Source organism: Anneissia japonica, unplaced genomic scaffold (assembly GCF_011630105.1).
Source record: "Anneissia japonica isolate Jap-2015-1 unplaced genomic scaffold, ASM1163010v1 scaffold287861_len940595_cov192, whole genome shotgun sequence".
Classification (NCBI taxonomy): Eukaryota; Metazoa; Echinodermata; class Crinoidea; order Comatulida; family Comatulidae; genus Anneissia; species Anneissia japonica.
The window spans coordinates 670266-691533 of NW_022733264.1; the positions used below are offsets into that span (position 1 = coordinate 670266).

Sequence of the window (21268 nt, forward strand, 5' to 3'; positions counted from 1 at the left end):
CCCATAGGCGAATACGGTAAGTGGGTAGGGAATAGCTGTTTGAATGCCAATATGCTCATTACTACTAATACTAGATGTTATGACATAAAGAAATACTCCCCCGGGGACCTGAGTTATGACTCAATGCTTGATCCAATGACCAAGATAATAATTAATGTAAAGTGCTGTGGCATTATGTGATAATACTGATATATTATTATTACATTGATAATCTTAAAAATGTATCTTGTATTTTGAAAATATATACTGTATGATACAGCAAATACATAGGCTTATATCAAAGAGAATATATAATATATATATATATACATATATATATACACACATATATATATATACATATATATATATATATATATAAAATCAAACGAGTAGGTGGCTGCATCGGCTTCAATAAAATAGTAATAAAACGCATAAAGCAAAAGTGTAGAGTAGCCGTAACTTCCTGTCTCTTATACACATCTAGATGTGTATAAGAGACAGATATATATATATACATACACACATATATATAAAGGAATAGATAATAACAGTGCTCAAATAGGGACATGTAATAATCGTATCATATCCATTTTTTAAGTTGCATAAAAAAAAAGATTTTTTAAGAAACAGTCGGCAATAATAGCCTTATAATATTATACACAGATATGAATGATGCTTTGTTACTAAAATTTAGTTAGTTCTCAGAATAAAAAGATCATCTAGGCTGTACAATTAATCATATCACATAATGGTATATCTGTTTATTGTTAAAACCTGCATTCCTCCACATTTACACATCTTCTAATACAGTCGGTTGCTATGGGGACATTACTAGTGTCCTGACTTTGCTGAAACTTTGCAGCTTACAGGTTAAGAGTCCTGGTTACTGATCACAAAGGTCAAGGTTCAATCATATGTTACCTGTGATATTTAGTGTATTTCCCTGGATGGAGTAAAACGTACTATAGCCTATTTAGAGAAGATGCTTGCTTTCTAATACAAGCAGGCCTTTGGGTTCAAACCCTAATATTTTGTTTTATGTCTAAAAACAACTCCACTCCTAAATTCATAATGAGAGTTATTTTAATTTATAGCATCATATAGTTTCTTTTTGCACCTTGTAATTGGGCCATTTAGCTAATGTATGATGAGATTTCAATTTTTAAGGAGAAAAAAAACCATTTGATGCAAGACTTTCAAAATAATTGTTCTAATTCAGCAGAAGTAATCCAGATGAAGAAATGTAAATAGGAAATATTTCTTGAGGTGAGAAGGCTTAAAATCCTCCTTAACAAGACTACCTTTATTTTCCTTCCCTGACTTTAATAATGCATCAATTATCTGGAAATTAAGATCAATTCCCTTAAGGGGTTGCACACCAATTTAAAGCGCTGACGGATGTGGACACAAGTTATTTTACATTACCTTCCCTCTATCCATTAACTCAGCTTATAATGAATGAGATCAATATAACAACACCTTATTCATGCTATTTAAATACTTTTATTCAAAAGAAGACAATGATCAATTGTTTATTTATCTTCTATAACTATACAAAGGAGGTAATATTAATTCTTATGAATGAATTATTGTTATAGTTTCATGAAACATATCAATATTACTTTTATTTTAAATTAATTTTTAAAATAGTATTTAAAATTAAACCAAATTGAATATTTTGGATACTCATACCTTAGAGCAATTTTACATATTTAAATACCTATAAAATGAATTGTGTTTCTAACTAGTTTTATAAAAGAAATAAAAAAATAAATTCATTTCCTTGATTATTTATTTTGAGTCATATCTATGTGTAGAATATCTTATATTTCTTCCCCACCTCCTCCTCCCCCCAATTTCTTAGTCAAGTCATTACAGTAGTCATTATCTCAAGATACTACAGAGTAAGAGTAAAAATCAACAACTGAATTACTCTTACATTAAGCTAAATCAACATAGTAATTTACGTCACCTCTGGGTGAAATAACAGAGATCGGCTTGTAAAGTACTCATCTTTACTTATCCCCAAAGGGCGTGGCACGATGTGAACCATACCAGCTTAAGTACAACTTCAACCCTAATTTATACATTCTTTGGGAGTAACATCAACCAGAGATGATGAGTATGGTCTTTAAATACATTTGCTTGAAAGAGTCACATGCGGTTTGTGAGGTCGGTAGAGTCATGTCATTTAACCACAAGTTTGTTTAAAGATTAAAATAGCCTTGGGTAATGATTGTAAGAGGACAAACAGTTTACATGTAATTAGATGTGTTTAAATTGTGGCAGAACGCTGCAAGTACATTATTTTTTTTCCTAATTTCTACATTGCAAGACAATTACCAGTGAAATTTACAATAAAATTATTAGGTTATAAATTGCAGCTGATGAGAAATGGACAGCGAAACCATAATGTAGGGTTGTGAACAGTGGAAATGCCAGCATAGGACAGGAGATTTAAGTCCCTCTGGGTAACGCAATTCCCCCACCCCTCCACTCAAACTTCTAAAACTCAGACGAAAAAAGAAAACGATTTATTTCTCTTATTTTTAAATTTGTGGCCATAAATACTGACTAAAATGTTGAATCAGATAAATGAACATAAAGGCATTCAGACAAACTAATACTATACATGCACAAGCTATTGAACTGAAAAAGCAACAAAAGAATCACTTCCGTAAGTAATAAATGTATACAAAGTATCTTATAAACCGTCGTGTCTTTGCATCTCTATAGTGTATGTAAACAAAATGCTGAAAACGTGAAAGGAATATCTAATCACGTACTGACAATTATACAATTTCAAGCTTGTCTCAGCACTAAATCAGGTAGTCAACATCTGGTACACTTGCTACCACCATTACCCTACAGTTTGGTTGAAAATACGTAATATCCAAGCCTACTACTACTCTAGCCTATGCCACTGTAGTAAAACTGACTTGGTAACCTTTTGAACTTAGTTGACCTAATTTTCCATGTTACTTAAAGATGATTTCTTCATGGTGACTTTAGCATTGATGAGTTTAGAGTATTCAACGTTTACTGGCTTAATCGTAATGTCATCAGACCACCACAGGGTTAGGAACGCAAGAGTGAACAGCACAAATGCGACCACGGAGCACCTCATTTACATGGCACTGAGACTTAACGTGATGTTTGATAACAGATAATGTTTAGGTTACTGTGTAAGCACTACTACTACTGTTGGGATGCAGTCAGAGAAGTTGAAGGATTTGAAAATTGATTAGGAAGTTTATCTCTGACTTTTAAAGAACCTCAAAAGAAAATAAATATGAGCTCACCTGAAGGGCATATTTATACAATTGGTTTTCAAATATATTAGAAATATGAAATCAATTAAATATTTTGTAGTATCTTGAACTGCCACCAGAAAATAAAATTCTTAATTTTCAAATACATTTAAAGTCAGTTTCCTATGTTTTACTTCATTTTTCTGAAGCTCTTTCAATCATTTAAAAAAATTTCTTTTATGAGGGTGGTCTATTAAGAAGGTCGTAAATACAATTGAAAAAGATTAATGAGTAGGTAAAAAAAAATTATTACATTCAGAAAATTAAACCTAATTCATGGAGATAGATAAATGAAATAAATAATAAAGAAAGAATATGATAAGATGTAAGAGGAATAAGAAATTATACTCAGTAAGCAAAAGAGAGTTTGGCAACTTAATAAATTAAAAAGAAGTTTTTCATCTTTTTTGAAATCTTATGGGTAAAGATTCTTGTTAACTTAATACACTTTGGAAAACATATAATTGCATCTTTTTATTTTAAGGATGCTGATCGGTAAAATTGGTTTGGAGAATCTAAAAATTGTAATAACTGGGTAAATCTTTATAAATAATTTTAAATTGTTAAATTGTTACCTATGTATGAAACCTCCACAGTGCTATAAAAAGCATCTTGTTATGTAATTTCTATTTGTAACTTTTTTATTCTTTATGTTATGACAGGAAGTCACACATCCACCTCGTGACAGTTTTTCAAATCAAAGGCATGGTTCTCTCACATTATTCTTTAGAAAGCTGGTTGGTTTATTTTGTATTGATCATGGCAAATTAAGAAGACAATCAACCAAGATGAATAAAAAAAAATAAATGAAAAAAAGAATGAAAAAACAAGAAGAATGAAGAAGAATGAAATGCAGAAATTTAAAATGGATGGTCACAATAACATTTTCTGCTGAAACACCAAACAAGCAATGAAAGAATCAAAAGGAGAGATTAATGCAAACAGAAGCTAAGAAAGCAATATATTGCAAAGACTAACCACATTAGAAGACTGTATTTCAGTGTTCACAATAACTTGAAACACTTGAGTTGATATTGTCGCATATAACGAAATGAGATGCATTGTTGGAGAAATCATTTTGAGATATTCACCAGAATAAGTCAAAGTCAAAATTTTAACAACATTTTGATTTTAATGTTTTTTAATAACTTTATGCTTACAATGATTGTATAATGTTCAAGTGAATTTTATTAATAAAACACATGTAATTTTGGAATTCTAGTCCTATTACTTGTACAGGATCTTTGAAGATGATTTTTTTTTAATGTGGTTCTCATACACCTAAACTTAAAATGCTCACCTCTCAGTATCTACTTATCTTTGGGAAGCCATTCAAAGACCAAATTAAAGCTTATAGGCCTATTGATCTACATTTTTTATTTTGTAACCATGAGACTCATTTTGTGGTGAGACCTAAATTGCATTTTTTATTATAAAAATTATTTGAAGAGTTTTTAACCAGAAAAATGAAATTGCATTACTTATTAACAGACTGGCATAAACTATGCTCTGCACAGAACTTAAAAAAAGAATTAAATTGTTATTTTCTATTATCCTTTCTTGGCGGACTTTTAACAAGATTCCCTCTCTCTGTCGGATGTACTACTGTTCACAACTTACTGTTAACATTAGAAACAGGAAATGTAAATATTGACAAGGTAAACACTCGTCTACACTACACCATGTATGACAAAAGAAGCTGAAATTAGAGGTGTACGTTAAATAAGAATTCTTGCATGTAATTATTGACACTAGTTCCTGAATATTATTTAAATGAAGAAGTAAATACAATTTGACTATTATCAGCAAATTAAGAACTCTGTTGATAGTTTAAGATACAAATATTTGCAGTTTGAATTTGGGAGATATTTACTGTAGATGATAAAGAACAGAGTGTGGTATTAACATCAAGAATGACCGAAGGATAGTATTTAGCATGGACGGCAAAAATCGATTAGAAACATGAAAGAACCGTTGTGCTATTTTGATTTATAAATAGAAGAATTATAGGTTATGATAGGTTAAACTTGAAATGTTGGTAAAAGAAAAATAATAGAACAATAATAGCCACCGCTACAACAGGCCTGTAAGATGGTTGACCACCTTTGTGTTTTGGTAAGTTTACTGGAGTGAAAGCAGTGGAGATTTTTAGCCTTGGCTGAATGACACCTCTTTTGACAGTGGAAGAATAAGCTAAATAAAGTCACTCCCTGAGGGGGATTACAATAGGGTAAGATTAGGGTAGTGTTTAGCTGTCAAAGGGTTGATTAATATATTTCATCCATGATTGTACCTTTGTACAGATGCTGCACAGGCTTCGACGAGTATACAAGTAGAAGTATAGTAAATGTAATTAATTCAAGTTTAACAATGTAATTTGGCAAAAGCTTGAAAAAGGAGACGGTAATTAGGATAGCTTGGTAAATTGTTTTAACAATTATTTGGCCTGCTGCTGTGAACAATTATTTAAAAAAATCTATAAACTGCAAAAACAGCAATATTTGTTTCTTTACTTCCTCTTCCTCTTCCTGTATTACATATTTTAATGGTGATTGGTCTGTCCACTGGGAGACTAGGTTCTTACTGACAAGTGTATAGAGTTGTTTATCATGCAATGTATGTAGGACAAACACCTTAAACATCTATCTTTTGCATCTGTGTATTTCACTTGTGTCCTTGTGGGCAAGGAGCTTTATGGTTTTCTCTTTCCACCCAGGAATCAATGGTACCGGTATACTGTATTTGCACACTAATGCACGATTCACTATTGGTATTCTTCGGTAGGAAGCGGAATGTGTTTTGTAGGTGAATCCATAATATTGTGGGCTAATTGTTATACCATACATACTCTGGTATAAGCCGACCTTGGGTATAGGCCCACCCCCTATTTTACGCCCAATTTTATGAACCAACCTTTCCTCAACCTCAAGGTATGATTTGAATGCCTAACTTTTACAAATACTCTAAAAAAAATATTTGCTTTGAATTCATGAAAAATTGCCTATTGATTGAAAGAGGATTCCCTGTGTATAAGTCCCCATCCCACAACATCAGCACAATTTTGTGTAATTTTGCTTGTACTTCGGCCTTTTAAGGCAACAAAAAGTGATCAGCTGGTAGACTTGAACTAGATAGGCAAGGATATGGTTCAGCACATACACATCAAATCCCCTAAAGAATGTCACCTTCACACTCAGCTCCCTAAAAAGCTTCAACTACCTATAAGTACTTAATATCACATTCCAGCAGAATTCATCGCAGTTTCCAATTAAAATGTTAAACTAGTTTACGGTCCACTTCCCAACGAGGACGTTCACACTAATTATACTTCAGACTCATAATGCCACGCCACAATGAATAAAACATTATTGATTGTATGTGTATCGAAAATATATTTCAACCTAGATATTGAATAAATTATTTATCTTTGTTGACTTTGAAATGGTTACCACCGCCCTTATACATTTTATGCAATTGTCAAGCACCAATATATTCTGCTCTGATTACAGTATCTAAAGTACGCCTACATAGATAGATATATTTTTATTCAACAAAGTTTTACGAGGGTGCAACCCAAAAAATTCTAAATTCCAATACCCTTACTTTTATTTCAATATTGTTGCCATCATTTATTGTAATATACAATGACTTCATCTAAAATCTATGAAAATATTGTTTGGAGTATTGAATACTGGATATGTATGACAGTATAGTAATAGATGGGTAAGGTTTGGTCTGAGAGACCTCAACACACTGCAACCGTGGACATAACATTTGCTACATAAATAACAATACATAGTCCTCAGTCACTGTATTGTATCCTAAAGATGAGTCCAACACACATGGCTAAATTTCTCAACAAAAAATATAATCCAAAGTTATTATACTTCAAACATTGCTGTGAATTTTTTTCTGATTTTGCCTTATTTATTAATTAAAAAAATATTTATTACATATTTATTCTATATTACAAAATCATGGATAAGTATGTACTTATGTATGTGTATTTCATGTATGTTTGTATGGTGTTTGTATAATTTGTTCATGTGTGTTAGCTTGCATTACTGTATTTTGCCTTAAGTGTTTTAGTTTAAGATTGCTCTACCTTAATGTCCCTTTTGAAAATTTGAATTGTCTTAATCTTAACATAAGTCATTTTTTGTGAACTTTACTGTACACTGTATTGTTTTGACGCACCTTCTATTAAGAAGTGTGCCGCTGATTGAAAAGTGTAGTTCCTAAATAAATTATTACATTATTATCAGATACTAATCCACAGCAGGAACGCTGTTTTATTTTTTTTTACTAGAAATATGTTATCTGCTAAGCAATTGTTTGACACTTTTTAAAGGAATTCATGAGTCAAATTTTTAAGCAACAAAATGATAAGTACACATTATAATAAATATTTCTGAAGTTTGACTTATTACAAAGATCTTTTCTTGTTATACATACCAGAAATAATTAAAGAAGAAAAAAAGAAGAGGGCAGAAGAGAAGATATGGTGCAAAGGGAAAAATCATTCCGTATTGGCACATTTGAAAGACCATCCTCTGGTCAATTGCAGAATTTATGTTGAAGGCATCAACATACAGTACCAGAAAAAGCAGGAATTTAAAAGTGAATACTGGTATTTTCTCTCAGCTTGAAAGTGAAAGAATATCAGTCAGAAATCTGGTATGTAATATTGCAAGCACAATAGGTAAACAATGGAATGGTATTTTTACGGTCTTGGATTGCTTAAAGACCACACTGACCTGGAAAACCAATGCACCATAGGAAAATCATGCATTGTTTAGTAAGGAATTCGGCAGAGCTGCCTAAGATGCCATACACTTAAATATAGCTCTTAACGGGTCTAATTTCATGAATCCTTGGATTACATTTAAATTGTATTTGTTGTCTTTTTGTTATTATTTGTTTAGACTATATTTTATTGCATTGCTGTAAGGTTTTCTCAGGGTTTTGTGGTCCGCCAAAGTTCTCTTGAATGGTAGAGACTTAGTCAGATTATTAAACTTTGTTTATTAAAAAAGCATTCAGAAAAAACTAGAGAAACACTTCATTTATCAAAATTAATAGTAAAATAAAGTATATATAATACCACACTAGCATTGCTGGTCACTGCCAATTGTTCTATAATAACCAGTAGGACGGTGCAATATAAATCCACCATATCAGTTTTAACACCATACCGTATATTGCCAAATTATTTTTGAATTTTTTAAATTATTGGGCAGGGTACATTTCTTGTAATTTTTTTTTCCAAATCAAAATCAACAATTTCTGGATTAAATCATGAAGATTAAAACCATGAGAAAAGTCCAAAATTTATTAAAACTGTAGTATGTTCCTGACAAACACACTCTTGTCTCGACTACAAATAAAAATGAATTAATCAGTCAATCTAATCAAACCAATTTAATAAAGTAACATTTATAATTAGAAAAATTAAAACAAAAATGGTTGTAGTACCTCACATGCTAAAAAAAAATTATTAAAGTGCATTATATGTTTTGGGGGACCATCACTGTAATTTGAATGTAGGTTAATTCTCAAAATGCTACAAATCAAATTAGGACCACATTGAATGATGAATGTCATAGCCAAGCAAGGATCAGAGGGAGATTTTCACAATTGTTATCATAATTGGTATGTTCCAGGTATTCTTTTGTCAATTCTACTAATTGTGCAAATCAACCAATTAATCAATCAAAGAGCATTTATATTATAATTAAAAACATTAAATAATTAGATTTTTTATAGTACTTCAACATTTTCAACAAAATTGTTAAACTGCATTTATATGCTAAATTAATCAGGAGGACCTAAAATTAGTTTTTGCAATAATGTTGTCTTTCTTGCTGAAAGGTGATTTAAATCATAAGCAAGCCAATAACAGAGAGTACACTAATTGAATTCTGCCAATCTGTAATGGAAATCTTGATAGCTGTGTCAGCTTACTTGGTCTAGTTTTGTTCTGGTATTATAAACATTGTTTTCAAATGCCTCCTACGCTATCACAATACTGCCTGGATACGTATCCAATGCATTCAACGCAAGGTAATATTACATACATGTGTGCGGTGATATTTATTTCAACAACAATAAGCCAGTATGGTGCTATTTACACTTGATTCTTGATACGGTAGTAAGTCGGTGTCATGAAATAAAAGCTAACAAGTGAAATATTCACGCTAAGAGTATAGATTTTTGGAAATATGTTTGATTTTAATCTGATCTTTCCACTACTGTACAGCAAAGGAAAAAGGAAAAATGTATTATATCTTATTATTAGGTATTATCTCTGTGGTTAATGAGCTCGCCTTCACTTGATTTAGATTCAATCCCTGCAAATGACGATTAATCCTTCTTTTTTTTAAAGAGCATGACTGAATAGATGAATCAATAAAGGAATAAATCAATCAATCATATATTTCGCGCAGCACTTCAAACAGCGAAGTTTTCAATTTCGTCTGTAAAAAACGTTTGGATGTCCACATATTGGAAGAGCATTTCATTTAAAAAGAATAAAATGAAAAGAGGTTCAACTCTCATGATTTTTCATTAATGCAATGGAATGGAAAATGAAGTGCCTTATGTATATATCAAAATATAAATAAATTTGATAAATATAATCACATCATACAATGTTAAAAATCCTATGTTTCTTTTGAAGGATGCCCCTAATTTGGGGTAGTACTGTTTTCAAGAGAAGAGGATCGCCTTCTGAAGACAACCTAAGTGGAGGAATCTCTTTTGATTCTATACCATACCCTGATTTCATACTAGGTGCTTTAATAGTGGAAGCGGAACCATGTTTTTCAAGACTGCCATCTATTTTGTTTTGGCACAAAAGAAACACTGCTTGGAGCAGTAGTATGGAGAATTTAGATGATGTGGTATTCATCTTTTATGAATATCAACAGGTCTTTGGTTTCGATATTATACAATCTGGATAGATAGCAGTGAAGTTTATTTTTGAAAAACATAAGCAGTATTTTGAGGTCAATTTGTGAAATGTGATTAAATTTCCTTATGCGGGATATGATCCTGGCAGCAAGATTCTGAGTATGTTGCGGAGCATTCAATTTAACCAATCAATATAAGCATAACAGTTGTAGAGTAATTGAATGTGTCTTTATAAATACTAATATCTTGTCCTACGTAGGCTTGCAAGGCTATGTAAGTTCACATACTATCCTGCAACTGAATGTACTATTTTGTTAGTTAAAAATATTTTTTACTTGTTTACCTCAATATTTTTCTATGTGCAAACAATTTTAGCTTATCTGATGAATTGGTAAATTTTATGTTGATAGCTATCCATAAAAATATATACAATTATGCAAGGATGACAATAAATGACTTTGCAACAAGAAAGTACTTCTCTTGAATACCATTGCATATAATCAATAAAGTTCATTTTACTTTTTGTTAATTTTTTTTTGTTACTTTTATTATTGCCTCAAGACAATAAAAACATTTAATATTTTTTGGGTGTTACTTAAAATTATGTAATGCTTTACATACCAAAAATGGTTATCAAGACGATTAGAAAAATAATAAACAATAATAGGCCTATCTGAGTACATATCCTTCTTCTGATAGTATCTCCTAGCAATCTTTGTCTCCATTTATACATACAGTAGCTACTTTTGCCTTTATCTACTATTGTCACCTAGCCACCCATAACTACTAACTGTCTTTCAATTCCATGGCTCTTCCCTTTGCTAGTTACCCTCAAGAACATACTGTAATTACCACTTTTTTACTACTGTATGCTTAGCTACCAGCCACTATCTATCCAAAGTCTATTTCCAATATAGCCTTAGCCACTACCCTTTGGTTATCACCTCAAACCAACCAAACTACTGTATTCCTATTCCTGTATTTCTATTTTCCCGAGTTACTCTTCTCATGATACACCTGTCCTAGTTACAGTATCCCAATCCCTTACTTAACGAATTCCCTAGCTATCAATTTCCCTACAGTATCTGTCTACCTCATTTGTAGCTATTCCTGCCTAGTGGCGTAGTAAAGTCTTTAAATGGGGGCAGGGTGATGGGGAAGGCACGAAGTGGGGAACTCGACCATTAGGTGAGGGGTACTATTTCGTATGATAAGGGGATTTGCAGTGAGTTTCAACTATTTCAGCATGACTTTTGGGACCATGATTGTGGGGGGAGGAGATAAGCATTTATTGGGGGTGTGCCTCCCCGCTCACCCATTAGATAAGCCATTGCTCCTGACTGGCTCTTCCCAACAACTTGGTAATATGTGATAGACACGGAGGAAGTACTACTAGATTATAAGCGTGAATATTAACAATAACTAAAGGACAACTTTCTGTTGAAAAACCCAATAAATTTTATTATTAATATTAATATTGTATTTAACTAGTATCATGAACTTATTATTATTATTAATATTTTATACCACTAACATATTTTATTTTACCAATTATTTAAAATTCCTTCACTCTTATAAAGAGAATCTGATAAAAATAATTCCCTTTGGTAATATGTAGATATTTAGCATTTATAGAAATCATAAACTGCATTCAACCAGGTTAACAGTTTTTATTTCCGTTTCCAAGACGATTTTCATCTTGAGAGGAAGAATCCAATCCAAAAGGTAGATGGTGTGTCCTGTATAACTTTTTCCACTTCTATGAACCTTTCAACTTTCTACGTGCATTAACTAATTAACAATTTCTCCAGCCACGACCCAGTGCTTGATAAATTATTCAATTGATTAGTTTACCTCGAATGAACTTTGTAAATAAATTAATAGATAAGAATAATTAAATCTATAAAAAAAAAATATTTATTTTATTTTTTAATACTTAGAAATTGCGATGTGACCAGCGTTCATGATTCGTATTGGTTTGGAAAGAAATAAACGAAAAAAAAGTCTAACATCCTCTGATCCAGTGACTTTTGTACAATTTCTAACTTTCCTAAATCTAATGCATGCATATCATCTGTCATGAAGACGATATATTATTGTTCATATAAAGGTAACTGACTTCAGATGACAATTAAAATCAATAACTATTAAAAGATGAAGCATTTCATTTGGTTAAAGGTCATCTAGAGTATTAATAACACAATAATAGAAACAATTTCTTCTACAGATATCACAAGGATCTTCAGGAGCAGGAAGATTTACATCAAAAAATATTTTTTCCAAACATCAAGCATTAAATTTTGGGAAATGAACCAATTTTTTAAACTTTTGTTTAAGATAAACTTTTTATATTGTTCCTTCATTGACATTATGCAATTTTTTTTCTTTTCTCATCTATATATGCCGGAGTGACTGTATGGTAAGTACATATGATAAAAAGTAATAATGGACATTGGACAATAGAATATAACAATACAAGGTCTCCCTCCAATTAAAGACCACTTATGGGTCTTGACCACAGAGAAGTAGTCCTTAATTGGAGGGGTCTTTAATTATAGGAAGACCTGTATTATTAATTTTACCATTATTAATGATAATGAACAACTGTTGTGATAAATTTTTGTTGCGACTGAACCAAAGCTTATATATGGAGAAGTAATTCTGAAAAGTTACATGAGATATAAAAATATGGATACTTACATATAGCACATAGAGTGAAGATCTTGATCTGTTGTGTTTGGTAATAGGCCCCTTATATAAAGATTCGTTTTACTAAGTTGTTCCCCGTGCATGGACTGCGGAGAGTTCTGTGAGCCGGACCCTGTGCTAATGGTACTAGGACTGGGAGGGGGCATGTTTCGTGGTTGAGGATTAAACTGTAAGAACAAGATACAAATATATATTTCAATATTTTAAAATCACACATGTATAATATGGAAACTTTTTTTTAAAATTATTATTACTGTTTTTCTTTTTATTTGTATAATAAAGCATAATGAAGTTACACTAATATGGAACATACAGTAACAAATATGGAACATAATGCAAAAACTGTCCCGACAGCTTCAGACTAAATAAGTATGTGCCCAATGCAATACTCATTTTTTGTTTTTAAATCCTACAAATCATCTTTTACTTGTGAAAACATATGGTTGTAGGGTGGTGTTCACGAATGTTTCAGGGGACTGATTAAGTTTTCTGAAAATGTTTATTCCCGCACATCGTAAAGCTAAACTAATGGAAACCTGAATTACTAAAACACTTTTCAGGATAGTGTGTATCCAACTCATCTTCTCCTACATCGTTTATAACATCATCATCATTGTCTCTACCTTTATCCACATTACCATCACAACACTGCATTTTAATTATCATTTCCTTCGGATTTCACTAGTTCAATGTACTAAACCAATGCCCACAACACTTGAGTGCAGCAAATATTTGCAGTTTAACGAAATTGGATACTAGCTTGATTTAAGACATTTTTTGTTTCACCAATGATCCTAAAAACTGTACAAATAAAAGGAATATGGAGTCAAGGCAACGAGGTGACTACAGCCTCTGGCCAGTAGAACCATTCTTTTAGCTATTCTTTTCACTGATTCTTTCACCAATACTTTTTAGAACCAGAACCAACTAAAAAATTGAGGCATTTAGTGTTTTCTTGTGGTTTTAGTATGAAAGTGTACAGCAGAAACTTTTTTACTGAAATCTGAACAGATTTCTATTATACTTCAAAAAAGAATTGTTTTTTAAAAAGAATATACCATATAGGCTCTAAATTGATTTTACAGATTTTAATTTTGATTGTAATTTTATATAAAAAAAGCTAGTATCAAAGAAATGTCAATGTATTTAGTAAGATTTTAAGCTGATCATTTGTACAAACACGGATCATAAGAGTTGTGGAAGAAATGATGTCTTTAACGGCCTTGATGAAAAGCATAATTAAGATTACCAAGTGCTTCTGTGGTTTAGAAAAGTGCTTACTATTATTATATAATAGATAGTGACATATTTAATAAAGAAGTGTTAGGAATGTTGACAAGATTTCTGTTTATAAATAAGTAATGATGTAACAGTTTATTTATAGCACTAAACTAATTTCACTTTTAAAATACTGATAACAAGGACGAAAAGTTTTACAGAAGTTTACTGGGAATATGGAAGATTTCAGATAAGCTTTAAAAGATGCGAGCGTAATTTCTCCATTCTGAGGAACTACGATACCATTAAATATAATCAGGTAATTGTAAAAGGTGTTATAAAAAGTATACACATAGTGTACAATGACAAATTTATTCTAGGGAGTGTCCATGGCAACTATGTTTACTAACACATGTACTACCTCAATTCCCATAAATTTAGTAGTTTCCTTGTGCTATCCTAAAGTGGTGCAACAACTCAGTATTGTAATCTTAACCCAGAATCCTAAGAACCTACAATCCATGTTTACTCTCTATCTAGGTTAGCTTCCTATTAAATTTGTTTATCCTGTTCTAGTTTGGTCAGGAAATCAATTGCAAAATTGTACACAGATACAGATGTAGTTGTAGGGCCTATGCATAGCTGCAAATGCCTGCCAAGCCATATTTAGCAGAACTGATAAACATTTGTATAAATACGTCACTTAGAGTTACAAGAAAACGCTTGCTAAAACATGATTGACATGTGGCAACTCTCTGTTGTATGGCATCAATAAATGGAATATGTTGTAGAGAATTCTGGAAAGCATTAATCAACAGAAGATAGATCTAATATTGAAATACATAGTATAGTATCCTTTAAATTTACTATCTACTGAAATAGTTACTATATCTACCTGGAATCATGGAATATTGCTCCATGGTAGAATTCTGAATATATGGTATAATGCTGATGGGAAAAAAAGAGAGTTGAAAACTCTTTGTAAATTTACATACCACCAAATTTCTGATCATCTCATTCCAATTGATCTGTTTCTACTGACAAACCAAATATAATAACAATACGTTTTTAGGCCCTTATGTCTCCACTTTCACTGTAGAACGCCAAATACGCAAGTTAAGTAGTATGAAAATCAAATTGCAGTGACAACCATCCTATCTTTACTTGCTAAGGTCAAGGGCATACATTGAGATTTAAAGATATAATAGAAGGAATTTCTGTAACATCCTTGGTTTACCAGCTGACAATTGGAACAAGTATGTGGCCAGTTTTTGTTGAAATTCTTGCAAATACAAAGTGAAAGAATGGCTATTGTAAACAGAAATACTTTCATTGTGCGAAATCTGGTTTTTTTTTTCTCTTTTTTTTTTTTTTTGCAACTATAAAACCACCACGAATTTGTGGTTATTGGAAAAGGCTTTAATCAAAAGTTCTAGAAAATACATACCACTGATTTAAGTAAGGAAGCAAGTTTGGAAATTAATTTTTAAAATTTTAAAACATACAAAAAACACTCATGACAACTTTTATTTGCATGATTTTTGTTTTTCAGATGGTTTTGTTGAAAGATTTGATTTTAAAAAAGGTTACTGGAAGTTGACATGGCTCTTTTGTTTATATATAACATTAAAAAATTAATCTATCAGAATAGGAATGTCGAAGCATTAGTCAGTAACAAGTGGGAATGTATTCAGTCTGTTAATACTAATGACAGTCTAAGCCTGCAGACATCAGTAGTTTATCTTTTAATAATGTTACAACCAACATAAATCTGTGCCCAGCTAGATCTCAAGCTTCTAGTCTACATATCTTGTACATAGGATCTTTGATTGAAACACATTTATATGTTATGTACATTATAGATTAACAGTAAATGAATAACCATCTCATTCTAAGTCAAATTTGAGTCCAAGATTCCAGGCATCATCATAATAACAGTTTCACAACAGAGAAGTGACCTCAATATGAGTTGACATCTGTAATTGTCCCTCTACACCCCGTCGTCAATTTATTAAATGATAATTTCATAATCACATGAACAGCCCCATACTAACCCCAGGTCACGTCTTTTACAATTAAATACTTCAACATATGATATTACTCCTTGATATCACAAATCTTTAATCGGGAAAGAAAGTTTTCTTTTTCAAAATATCAAATTTGGTGATTGTCACAGCTGGCTGTCAAACACCTCCCATCAGCCTTGATATTTTTTTTCGTATCATGATGGTCTCTAGATCAATTCCCTCAGATTAATATCAAACTCAATATAAAAGCAAACAGTTAATTGAATAAAAATTTCAAAGTCTACTCTCACCGCTGTCAAATACCTCCCCGTAAAATGTAATATATTTTCAGCCTCAATTTGTATTCTGAAGCTAGCAGGAAAATATAGATCTGCCAAAAATTACCAATAATAATTCTCCTAGATCCTGTAATAAACATCCGAAATCTTTAACATGAACATTTCTACTAATTAAACATACCAGAACAGATTTAAATGACTATACATATACTTTTAAATCAATCACACACACGTCAATTATGACCTTTTAAATTGTCATGTGTGATTACAAGAAATTTCAAAAGGAAATACATCAGAACAAGCGAAAATGAACAGAACACTACTACTTTAAATGTAATTGTGTTCAATCATTCTTTATTGATATTTAAAGCAGACAAATATACAAAAGAAATTTGCACAAGCCAGAACGCAGCCTAAATTTATAAGCTTTGTAAGCAAGATATCAATCGATTATAAAATTTTCAATTAGTAAAGACAGTATATTATTATCTATTTGTACAATTTATTTTGTAAAATGTAAGTGGTTATATGAGAAATTTCAAAATGAAATGTACCAGAAGATAAAAATTAATAGAACTGCTACTTAAACATATGACAAAATTTTCAATGGTAAAGATATACTATTATTGGTAATAAAGTTAATACTAAACATAATAAATTATATAAAATACACAAACATACTGGAATGCAAGCATACACTGGTATATAAAGATACGTACCACAATATGTTGGGAAATGTAAAAATAAAGTAACATGTTGGAATTGAGTACATGTACTCTCTACCAGTTACCAATAATTTGAACTACTATAAAGTGTAGTCTGTATAGTACCTCTAAATATATGGGTTGTATTTGTAGATTTAATTAAAATACTAAATGATAATTATGGTACAGTTCTCCATCCAATTAAGGCCACTTGGGACTGATAATGTGGGGTGGTCTAGCTTTGTGTAAAAAGACTTTCAGTTGGTACTTATAAAAGAGGGCCAAAATTAGAGAGATTAATATTTACAAAGATCACATAATTAAATTACTATTTAACTATATATTAATGTTGATGGAAACCAATTTGAAATAGTGATAATTGACAGCTAAATTGTAGTTTTAAAGTTTGTAAATTAAAATACATCATTTGTACATTTTTTAAATATTTAGGTTCATTTCAGAAAAGAATGCAAACAAAATGTTTAAAACATATACATGAATGATCAGATACAATCATTTTCCCCCTCATAAATCACCTTTAATAGCCTATTATGTCAAATGTTGTTAGCTTTGACATTAGTCAATAAGGTAATTAAACCAACAACTTGGTATGTAACAAGCCCCAGCTTGACATAAACAACTCAACCTTTCAAAGACAATTAAGTCTAAATAAAGGAAACCCAGATATAAAACACTACATGCAGAGCCGAGAGAGGAAGCAAGAAAAGTAATAAGAAACACCTACGGAATAGAGCCAGACTCCATTAGGCATGGCTGTAGGCTGCTGTGGGTATACAAATCCAGCTTCAAAATTCTTCATCTTTTCCCAAACAAGCAATAGAGAATAATATCCCTGAACGGCCACCTACAATTATGCTCCTGTTATTTAAAAAAATGAAGTCCACCTCTCAGGACCAGCACAGCACTGTTCTGAACATCAACTGCTAGTAAATTGAGACCTTAGTGTGTGTTGCAAGCCTGCATTTGTTCCTGATGATACACTTGACTGGAGAACAGTTATTTTGCGGTAATGAGATCTAAGAGAATGTGTGTTCTACTCAGCTGGGAGCTAACTTTCCTCAAGTCAAGTGGACTGTTAACAAATAACTGGGAAGGAGAATTTGGCGACCTCGCTTGGTGATCCCCTCTTGGATTTTTACCAGGAAATCTGGGTAGGAGAGCTTCAGATAGCCAATAGCCACACAATTCAATCAAGGCAACTGGGCAAGCATCAGATCTGAAGAATGATTGTTCTCTATCAAAGAATTTCTAAATAAAGAGGATTGAGAAAGTCAAACAAGCCTTTGTCAGCGTCATAAACCTACCTGAGTTGGTTAGATTGCTGACAAATCACCGCTGAAAAGGGGGCGTGATTCTGGACAGCACAATTCGCTCATTATTATTTCCTCAACAAGTACTCTGAACAGAAAAGTTATATTTCAGGGTTTTCAATTTACCCTAAGGCATTGTGAAAATCAGGCCATTCAATAAACTGGGTTTAGTGCCTCATGGTTGGTCTACTTCCAAACAATCTCCCCAGTTTTTTTCCCGATATTATTATTATTCTAAAGGGGCTAGTAGTAGCTCTTCAACACACAAATTAGTATGTGTGAAGGGATTATCTAATTCACATTACAGGACCCCAATGGAAATAAACCAGTTACTGTATTAGTTTTTTTGGGGATATCCTGGTCAATGTATGTTTATATGTTTTCCAATACCTTTAAAGTCATTTGTGTCATTTGTAATCTTTGCATGTTTTGTTACTGTAATTTCCTATGGCCAAATGAATGAATTAATGAATGAATGAGCATGTAAATGTCTGCAGTAAGAGAGGGAAAAAAAGATTAATAACATTAACAAGTATTTGTTATAGATGGTCAAAATAGATTGTAGATTATAGAACTTATTATTCAACTTTGGAATTCAAATAAAGTTTTTTGCAATTTCTAAAATGTAATTGGAGATGAACATGGACAATAGAAGAATAAAATAGGCTTCTTTAACAAAATTGTACCAGGAAGGATAAATAGTAAAAGGGCAACACACGCTAACAACATAGACGTACAAACACAAAACTGAGCATTTAAAGAGAAGGAAAGTTATAAAATATTAGTTTAGAACAATATATTGTACAAAAAAAAAATAGGACCTATACAATCAGATTTTAAATCTAATAAATTAGTACAGCATAGAAACATTGTACAAAATATACAGCCTATATTATTATTAGGTAAAAAAAAAAAAAATTCACATTTTGTAAGTTGAGATGATTAACAAACCTACAATTGTCAAAAATTTGCATGCGATGTTTGGCCATTATGCCATTATTACTTGTGTTTTCTAGGAAGAAATATATAGGCATAGGCGAAGAAAACTACAAGTCACTGGCATGATTGACAATCAAAAAGAAATATTAAAGACACAAAAGTTATTCACTAATGAATGAGGATTAACATCAATCATGGTATAGTCGTCATACTATAATAAAAATCAATATCAATTTGAAAAAAATATATTTTTCTGTGAATATTGACTTTGAGGTTGAATTCCAACATATTTGTTTCGAGTCAGGTGTTTTTGCATTTCAAACGTTATTGGGTATATACGTCAGAATGGCGTATGCTGCAATTTGCAGCGTAGGACAGTTCTAAAACAGCGAACGCAGGTTATGTACCTTTTTCAGACATATTATCTGTTGTTAATTGCCTATGCCCTAAACTTTCATCCTGCTAGTCAATGTGCAGGATTAAGTTTGAGTTAAAATTTCCATATTTATTAGATGACGAAAAATAATAATTTGCCATTTTTATAGTACATATTGCAAGGACTGCCTCTATGCACTTTACATTACTAAAAGATTTTTATAAAAAAGGAAATCACCTAAAACAAGGCTCTATGTAAAATTTACTCTAGGCAATGATAAAGAAATAAAAAATAAAATACATCACAGCAGAAACTTGAATATGACCTTTCGAACACTGAGACAAACATGGAATACACTGAAGGATGCTTATGCCAGGCTCACAAGACGCGGTTAAGCGCGGAAAATGATAGATGACCTTTGGTGCTGCAAATAATATTGTTTAATACTTGTATTAAACACCAGTTCTTGGAAACAATTGTACTCTCTTTGGAATCAAGAATTATTACTTTTTTCCTCCTTTTAGACAGGTCAGAGATATATGATTTCTATGCCGTAAAAATATTTATATAATAGACAGTCTGCTGGAATAGTATCAGACTATTAATAATATACAAGTTATATTGGGAATACTACTGTACGCCTCAAGCGAGTAAATTACCCGAGGTGCACAAAGACATGTAGCGCGCAGGCTGTACAAAGAGATGCGGCTGTACATATTATTGATCACTGTAAATATTATAGTATCAGATGTATACAACTTCACTATGTATCGATGGGTATGTATTGTAGTTATTTATATTTGCTCGTCATGAAATGAGAAGATACTTTGTATTGTTTCAAGAGTGATCAGTCTATAAATACCCCCCTCAATGGTGTGACTGCTAATCAATTTAACAGCCACTACCGGCACAGAAATATCAATATGGTTTATCTATTAAGAAATAAAATAAATAAAAAATGTTTCACGGCCGTATTAATAAACCACAACAAACTAGAAGTTACAGTTTAAACGGTTACTGATTGATTCAGCGATGTATTTTGTAATTTCAAAAAGCAAAACTATGCCAAACATGCAAATTTAACAAATGTGTGTATTAATATTATCATTGATTCCTGAATGGGAAATAAATGTGTTTCTTTAATGAGTGAGTCTTTATCACCTGACTCGAATGTTCCACATCTGACTATATGGAATGTGATAGTTTGTGGGATTACTGACAACAGAAGGCGGTGCCTATTAAAAGGTCAGACAACAGCTACTCTACTTACTATATTTTCTTTCTAAGCTGGATTTATAGAGGATAATAGAAAACGGAAATATTTAATGATTGCATATTCCGATACTTACGAATTTATCAAATCATATTGCACATTAGTGGAAGCGATGGTAGCATTACAAGGGTAAGAGAACATGAAAAGAGCAAGGACACTATGGGCCAGAAGCAAGTTTCTTTATAAGTTACATATTTAATCAATCTTA

General features: G+C 31.6%; 1 protein-coding gene across 4 annotated transcripts in view; it reads right to left on the reverse strand.

Moving 5' to 3' along the window:
• LOC117116132 (RNA-binding motif, single-stranded-interacting protein 1-like) overlaps positions 1-21268 on the reverse strand; it is a 68573-nt gene that overhangs the window by 35046 nt on the left and 12259 nt on the right. For 2 of the 4 annotated variants that reach the window (XM_033260106.1, XM_033260109.1), the window contains exon 2: positions 12906-13081. In XM_033260106.1, coding sequence (XP_033115997.1) covers positions 12906-13081 — 176 coding nt within the window. Of the gene's footprint in view, positions 1-12905; positions 13082-15127; positions 15247-17886; positions 18388-21268 lie in introns of those variants that run through there. The other 2 variants (XM_033260105.1, XM_033260108.1) reach the window with 2 other exon arrangements.